This window comes from Chrysoperla carnea, chromosome X, assembly GCF_905475395.1.
Source record: "Chrysoperla carnea chromosome X, inChrCarn1.1, whole genome shotgun sequence".
Classification (NCBI taxonomy): Eukaryota; Metazoa; Arthropoda; class Insecta; order Neuroptera; family Chrysopidae; genus Chrysoperla; species Chrysoperla carnea.
This window is the reverse complement of record NC_058342.1, coordinates 17086077-17094333: the sequence shown is the minus strand read 5'-3', so window position 1 is coordinate 17094333 and position 8257 is coordinate 17086077. Positions and strand designations below refer to the sequence as shown.

General features: G+C 29.4%; 1 protein-coding gene across 2 annotated transcripts; it reads right to left on the bottom strand.

Annotated features, from left to right (window-relative positions):
• Nucleotides 1–3332: 3332 nt before the first annotated feature.
• On the bottom strand, nucleotides 3333–7504 carry LOC123302541 (zinc finger protein 706-like). 2 transcript variants are annotated; one of them, XM_044885511.1, is made up of 3 exons: nucleotides 7368–7504; nucleotides 7060–7205; nucleotides 3333–3545 (listed from the first exon to the last, which is right to left on the bottom strand). In XM_044885511.1, the coding sequence occupies exons 2-3, from the start codon at nucleotides 7201–7203 to the stop codon at nucleotides 3456–3458; spliced, it is 234 nt and encodes a 77-aa protein (XP_044741446.1). In that variant the 5' UTR covers nucleotides 7204–7205; nucleotides 7368–7504; the 3' UTR covers nucleotides 3333–3455. The 2 variants fall into 2 exon arrangements, with proteins under 2 accessions (XP_044741446.1, XP_044741445.1); XM_044885510.1 differs by having other exon boundaries at nucleotides 7331–7500.
• Between the last annotated feature and the right edge of the window lie 753 nt (nucleotides 7505–8257).

The window sequence follows — 8257 nt, the reverse complement described above, 5'->3', positions numbered from 1 at the left end:
TAATATTTGAGAATTCAATTCTAGAAACGTCGAGGATTTCTTACCCATTTTCGCTTACCGATATTAAAATTTCCTGGCAATTCTCTGACTTTTTCAGATCGTAAGCCTGTTCAAACATTTAGCACCCCTTTTAAGGATAATATACTTAAAGAAAATATTACATTAACTATAAATGGGGTGCTAAGTATCCAGAGAATACATCGACGCCTATTTTTTTAGTAGCGATTTAAGCCTCCTATCGGGAATGGAAAAATACGAAAAAATTTGCAGATGTTTATTACACAAATTTTGGTTTATTAAAATGATACCCTATATAATTCGATGAATTTTTAATTCTGTTTATTTTGCTCCAAATCTTTGAAAAAAATTCGGAAGGTACGCCTATGTTCGGCTAATCCCCTTCGAGGCCGAAATATCCACTAAGAATGACAAAGAAACATTCATTCCATTTGTAATGACGTGTTCAACGATGAAATGAGCAACCCATTTTATGGGATGTTGTTGAACAAATCTTTAAAAATAAAATTAATGTTTCCCTGGAACTAACAAACTTTTTGTGAGATTAAGAACAAAATTTTATGTAACTCCTAAAAAATTTTACATGTACGAAAAGGAAAATAAAAGATGACCGAAAATAATACAAAATGTTATTTAAAAAATTTTAAATTGGGACCATTTCCGGTATATTTAAAATATTTAACCGAATTTTTATCAATCTCAAGTTATTTTTCAAGTTAAGACTTTCTCTACAGAATGACGCGAAAACTACATGTTGAAGTTAGTTACAATTTGGAAGAACTGAAGGAAGCTGATTGATTGATGTCACTGACATTACAATTTGACAGATACTTAGAACAGTATAAATTGCACAAATATATCGAGTTAACATATACAATAAGAGTAACAACGAGTAACATACACAATAAGAGTAATTACGATTAGCTGATTCATACTGATGATGACTACTTGGTAGTCGAAATACGTATTTATATAATATAAAAAATTTATCTTGAAAATTGGAGCAAAAATTCGAAATTTATCATATAGTTAGTCAGTCGAAAAAGGAAATGTCACTGACAATAGACCAGGATATAGATAACAGCTTCACATCATTGAGGTTAACTGGAGTATGTATTATTTATTTACAGTATTTATAAATTATTATATTTGTTATTATCGAAGACGTATAACTTCTTATGTCCGTACATAAGTACACACATTCTCATTTGGACCTCACTGTAATTATCATCAAAATTTCAGTCTACAAAATTTTTTAACTTCATAGGATTCCTCTTCCTGCACTTGCATCAAGAAATGTTATAGATCGTAGTATCTGAGAAACGGAGGTAAAATGGATTGTAACAAAATTCGAAAAAAGTATACCAAATTTTGAGCGCAATAGTTTCAAGAGAAAAAGAACGCATCGTTGGTAGTCTTTTTCCCATACTAAAATTACATCAAGTTTTTCAAACTATTAAAACTATAAAAAAAACAAAGCACTTTTTTTTTCATTTTCTTTTCGATTATGTAAATGCTTTAATTATTGCTTTTTAGAGAAATTTTTGTTTACTACACTATTAATTCTAGAGACAAAATTTTGAATATGCATGGATGAAAAAAAAATGAAAAAAATTCGTATTCCAGGAAGTTAGCGATGAATTTCAAACGTAGATGATTCAACCTTTTTCTCGAAGAAATATTTAACGGTTTGATTTTATATCAATTAGGCTCCGATTTTGAGTAATTTTTATCTCGGTTTTTTAATTTTCTATAGAAATTACGACCAAAGTCGCGAAAGGGTTTAGCCGGCTAAGCATACGAAAACTGAACTCGCGTCTGATGAAGGGTTCTTACCTTGTTTTTCATCTAAAATAGCAACTTCTCACCCCCTTATAGTCAGGGAATAATAGGGGTAACAACTCTGACGTAAAAAAATTTTTTTTTCTCAATGCCTATTGATGATATCCTCATGAAATTGAAACTGCGAAACTGCAGTTTTCATATGCTTAACCGGCTAGATACTTTAATCGATTTGACTTTTTGACAAATATTTCTCAAGAAATTACCTGAAATCGATCCGAAAAATCGCTCTTTATAGAAATTTTGGGCAATATCTCATACATTATATATCCAATCATCAAATGAACACGATTTTTGCGATCAAAATTATCGAATATACAGAACTTGGTCGAAATTAGACCAAGAAATGTCTCGTTTTTTTGCAATTTTCTTAAGGAAAACAGATATTTATATTTGAGTCATATTCTGATAAAAACAAGACCCCCTAAATCGAACCCAAACGCCCCTTTTGTGGTTAAAATTTGCAGAATTTTAGAGACTTGCGAGTACTTTTTTTATCAGTTTACCTGATCGAGTCGAAAATTTATTTCCAAGTTAATCGCTACCCCAACAGTTTAAAGACGCTTTCAAGCAGCATTTTGGACAATAACCAAAGCTCAGTTTCGTTGAAAATCACACTGCATTCAGCATGTCGCAGCATTTTTTTACACGAAATCGATTATGTTTACACAAATCGTTTAAATGTGTCATTTTTTTGAGAAAGATAATATTTTCGGCCCAACCTATAGATATGCAAGAATAAATGACGCTAACAATGAAAGTATCGCGATGCGATAAGATAACCCATATGTAGACTTCTCTCAATGACCGTGGCTAGAAAATACTCCGCTCATACAACGCGCTTTTTTAAATCGGGGATCTCTATAAATTTACCACCCCCATACATTTTGTATCCTTTTCATATTACAGAAAAAATATAAATCGGTGCTCAATTTACAAAGACGACGCCCGCTTAAAATATATCTTTATAGCAGACATTGATGACTAATCACCACTAAACAAAGAAACGAATATTTTCGCAGTTTTTCTTTCCTTTATCGCTTTTGACGGCTACTTTCGTAGTAATATATCAATAGTCGTGGTTACCCAACATTACACGTTTTTAAAACGACCTCGTAATTAATTATTAATTATAGGAATGGTAAATTTACAAAGAAACGGTCGCTTTTAAAAAAGCGCGTTTGGGTAACTACGACCTATGATTTTTAACATCACAAAATTACTCAAAACGTATAAAATTCATCTCTAGCTCCCGGGTTAATAATTAAAAAATAAGTGAAACACAAAAATGTCGTAGCAGCTAAAAAGTTTTGATATTTTTGTATAAAAAACAATTTTACACAAGAAATCTTCTTTTGAATGTATAAAATATATTTCCCTTTTTATGGTGAAAAACGTATCGTTTCTGAATCACATTAATTTAATTATTATATTTTAATCATTTAACTTATTAGAAAAAATAAACAAAGAGAAAAACTAAAAAGAAAAAACATTTATTAACTGGTCAAAAAAACACTGTTTCTGTAGTTGTATTGGTGAAAATTTGAACAAAAAAACAATAGAATTTCTTTTATTACGTAATATCGTAAATCGTTTCATACATCTTTTAGATCATCTGGTAAATCACATTTTGGATGTTTATTTTCGAAGTGTTGTTTGTACGTTTTTGGATCGGGCATTTGTGCCTGAAAATGAAATAATTTTCAATTAATTTTTTACTTAATTGCAGTGGCAGATTTGAACAAACAGACAATTGGGATTTAAAAAAAAAAATTTTCTTTTGTTTGACATAAATGGAAAAATGATATTAGTCGCATCAATTTTCACACAAACTTTCATCCCCTATTTCACCCTTTTAGAGGAATAGGAATAGAGAAATTCTTTCTTATGTGTATCTTCTCAAAATTTCGAAGTTTCATCATTATTAATTTAGCCTGGGTGTCGGTATACCAGTCGCGACATTGGCTATTCTCCCTCCAGATTATTACCCCCATCTGAAATGTTTCTGATTTTAAATAATATACAAAAAGAATCATTTTGGAAAAAAATCATCAAAATCGGAGCTACGTAAAAAATAGTTTTGTTATAAAATGTACAAAAATACGATATTTCCATTTTTGTCAAAAAAAATTTGGTTAAAAATTCCAATTCCTTTAGGGCGTCTTGATTTAAATTAATAAAATTGACTTTTAGTTCAAAAAATTGGAATAATTCGGATGTTTTAAAAAAAGAAAAATTTAAATTATAGCCAAAACTGTCTTTAACGACATTAAAGGGATGTGTAATTATGGTCGGTATATATTATAATCGTTATGGGATTTTAATGCTTAGAAAGGCTCGATCTAGTGACAGAAATATTTCTGTTTACAATATTGAATGTTACTTAACATGCGTACAAAATAGTCCAATGTAACACTTTTTGACACCAACAATTTTTTTAATGAATTATCCCTATATATTATAAATGTAAAAGTAAGGATGTTTTTTTGTTTGTTACGCTTTCACGCAAATACTAATGAATGAATTTTAATGAAACTTAATAATGTAGCTCATACATCAGAATAACACAGGAGCTATAATTTATAAAGATATATTTAAAAAACAAAAAATTAAAAAAATTTAATTTAAACTGACATTTTACTGCTCCATCTATGATCATCGTTTTGAACCATAAATTACAGATTTCTGTAAAAATTTAAAATAGTAAATGTCAAACAATTCAGGGCAATCGTTTCTGATATACTCAAAGAATCATTAAATAAGTGAAAACAAACAATTGACTGAGTAAATTGTTGAAATACCATGTATAGACAGTGTTGATTACTCTGTCACATCACACATACATACATGTCACACATATATAACTGATATGCACATATAATACTTCAATTTGGGCATAATATGCGCTCTCACGGGTAAACAGTGATGTTTACGAAAAAATGTTTCAAACTAAAGTTATTTATTTTTTGATAAGGAATATTTTTTACATTTAATCTTTTGTTCTATCTCTAACGGTTTACAAGATGCGTCCTACGGACCCAAGACCCAATTGACCAATGTTGCTTTACGAACTCGACCTCACTTTTTACTTCCTCAGCACGCTATAAAAATCTTGATACCTCTTTTCGTTTTTGAGTAATCGTGATGACTTACGGACGACAGACGGAAATGGACTAATTAGGTGATTTTATGAACACCTATACCAAAATTTTGTTCATAGCATCAATATTTTTAAACGTCACAAACTTGGGACTAAACTTAGTATACCTTGGTATATTTCATATACATGGTATAAAAATGGAAAACTGCATATATTTTAGTTATGTAAAACAATCTTATCGAGTGTTATGGAAGGGGAATAAGTGAGATCAAGAGAGGTGGAGGCTATAAAGCTGTGGTTTTTACTGATGGTTGTGTTGCAATCGAAGTATCGATATTTAGTTAAATTTAAGGCTGTTGTATGTTTTTTAATTATATTTTTTAAATAATTCAATTTGTTGGAGAAAAAAAAAATATTGCAACAATTCAAAACGGACTTTAACAGGATAGTTCATTCACATGCCGTTAAGCATTTTCTGGAAATAAAGTATCTCTTAATGTTACAGAATCCAAAATAGAACCAGTTTTTCCACTTTCAAGTTAAAATTTCTCGAGAACCTGACGTAATGTAGTTCTGACATCAGATTCAAAAAGGCAGAAGGACCCCGGATACAATACATTGATTTTTGGTTTCGGTTAAAGTTAAGTTCTTATGGACTCAGCGGATTTTAAGCATTTCTTAATCCTTGAAATTTTTTATTTAACCTGACCGTTTGCGAGATAAAGCATTTGATATAAAAAAATGCGGAAATTTCGCTGAAAACTCGTTATTGACGAAACTAAAGATTATTTTGTGGTTTCGGTCAAAATGTAATTTGAAAGCCATTAGATATTGTATTTTGGACAATTCTAAGTATTTTTTTGAGCCGTGACAATTTTCACTAAAACTCACTGCTTACAATATATAATCGCTTAAAGAAAATAAATTATGGATTTTTACCGAAAATTCGTTATTGACGAAAATAAAGATTTGTTTGTGGTTCTGGTAAAAAAATTGGTGTGAAAACTATATATATGTCTTTATATTTTAGACAATTCTACACACTTTTAAAAACTCGTGACATTTTTATCTTAACTCAACGTTGGGAATATCTCAGCGTTAAACAAAAAATAGGATTTTTTTCTGAAAATTTGTTATTGACGAATATCAAGACTATTTTGTGGCTGTGGTCAAAAATTTCAAAACCCCTTTGCATTTTGAACTATTCTAAACGCTTTTTGACTTTTGAAATTTTTTATCTTCCTCACCGTTTTCGATAAATAGGCGTTTGAAAAAATAAAATAAAATATTAAAAATTTATTTTTTTATGTATAGCTGAAATTGAGGCTTAAATACGGTTTTTTTTTCCAACGCTTATTAATGGAAAATGGACAGGTAAGATAAAAATGTCAAAAGTCTAAGTGTTTAAAACAGTCCAAAATATAGTATCGTATGGTTTTAAAATCAAATTTTTCACCAAAACTACAGAATAATCTTTATTTTCGTCAATTACAAATTTTTGGAAAAAACCCTTATATTTTTTTTCGAATGCTGATATATCCAAAACGGTGAGAGAGGTTAAAAAATGTCACGAGTTAAAAAGCGTGTAGAATTGTCATATAAAAGTCATATAGTTTTCACATCAAATTTTCGAACAGAACCACAAAATAATCTTTATTTTCGTCAATAACGAATTTTCAGCAAAATTCCGTACTTTATTTTTTTTAACGTTTATATATCGAAAACAGTGCCTTTTAGTGAAAATTGTCAGGAGTCAAAAAATACTTAAAATTGTCCAAAGTATAATATCTAATAACTTTCAAATTACAGTTTTGACCGGAACCATAAAATAATAACGAATTTAAGCGTTATAAATAACGAATATTGATTTATCATGTGTTCCTGCATCTTTGCGATAGACAGACATTCAATTTTATTAATATTCAACAGTAATTTTTAGATAAATCTCAAACAACTCGCTTAATTCATCGATAGAAAGACCCCAATTACAAAACATACTGAAGACAATTACTTAATGAATTCCTTACTGATAAAAATCAACGATTGCTTGCTTGATTTGACGTAAAATAAATTTTATAAAACAAAAAAAATTTGCATACCTTACATATCGAACAAACATGAACTAATGCTTTTTGTGCAGCTTTTTTTTGAGTATTAGCATTGTGGCCCTGTTGTTTTTTCGCTTTCGCCGCTTTTTCAGCTGCTTTAGCTTGCGATTGTAATTTTTGTTGTCCACGAGCCATATCTACAAATACACAAAATATTTAACGAACAAAAAAAAAACCCAGCACACAAAATTGATCCAAAAAAATACGTGTCAATAACCTAAATTTCACTTGTGTAAGATGAAATTTTTCTATTAAAACGTACCTAATTAATTTTAATAATTTAATAAATAAAAAGTTACAGTTAAAAAGTCGATAAATTGTTTACTAAAAAAATTTTGTGAATAAAATTTCTTGCCAATCGGCAATGTTTTATTCGAGCAGACCTCAGTCGCACACTTCGATGTAGTTTCTACTTAAAAATAATTATAATTTAATACTAGTAACATTTTAGTTTTGAATTCATAAATGTTTATCCCATATGTTACACATACAAAACAGTAGTGCCAACATTTTAATTGGTTACTAAATTTGACATGCGTTCAAATTTGTTCTTTTTTGTATTCAACTACATTTGTTCTTAATTACCTATAATTTCTTATTTCTTTGAATCTTTCTTTCTTTATTTAATAAATTTTCTAAAAAATATCTTTTATAGATTAAAATCACTATCTTACCTCTATGTTCAAACTAAATCTTATATATTATATACATTGTGGGGTATATCTTACTAGTTTTTCACAAATTTTTTTAAAATTTAAAGACATTTGGTAAACGTTGATACCACAAAACGTAAAAATAAAATCGAATTTGGGTATTGGAACTAACAATTGCTTTATTGGAAAGCACGTTTTAGCGTGTATATGGAGGTATAAAGGGTACTTCAGTCACATAGAAAACGATATCTCAGTGTATTTTATTTCTAATTGAATTTAGGTTTGTTCCAGTATATCGCTTTTAGAAATTGACAATGATTGTCATACGTATACATACGCATAGCGAGGCCGAGGTCAGAGCACCCCTTTTCCTGCTAATTAGAGTTGCCACCCTTCCAGATTTGATCGGGAGACTCCTAAAATCGTGTAGTCTTTTCCACAGTTTTTTGGAAATATAAGAATTTTGGTCTTGCATAAAGAATAACGCTCGGGATCCCATTGAGTCAATGTAAAAACTACGATTTTTAATTTTCAAT

What these genes read in the sequence shown, in the direction of transcription:
- LOC123302541 (XM_044885511.1), bottom strand. Translation starts at nt 7,203, where the DNA reads ATGGCTCGTGGACAACAAAAATTACAATCGCAAGCTAAAGCAGCTGAA. An exon ending in ATGTTTGTTCGATATGTAAG is followed by an intron (nt 3,546 to 7,059) that starts GTATGCAAATTT and finishes TTTCATTTTCAG; the next exon opens with GCACAAATGCCCGATCCAAA.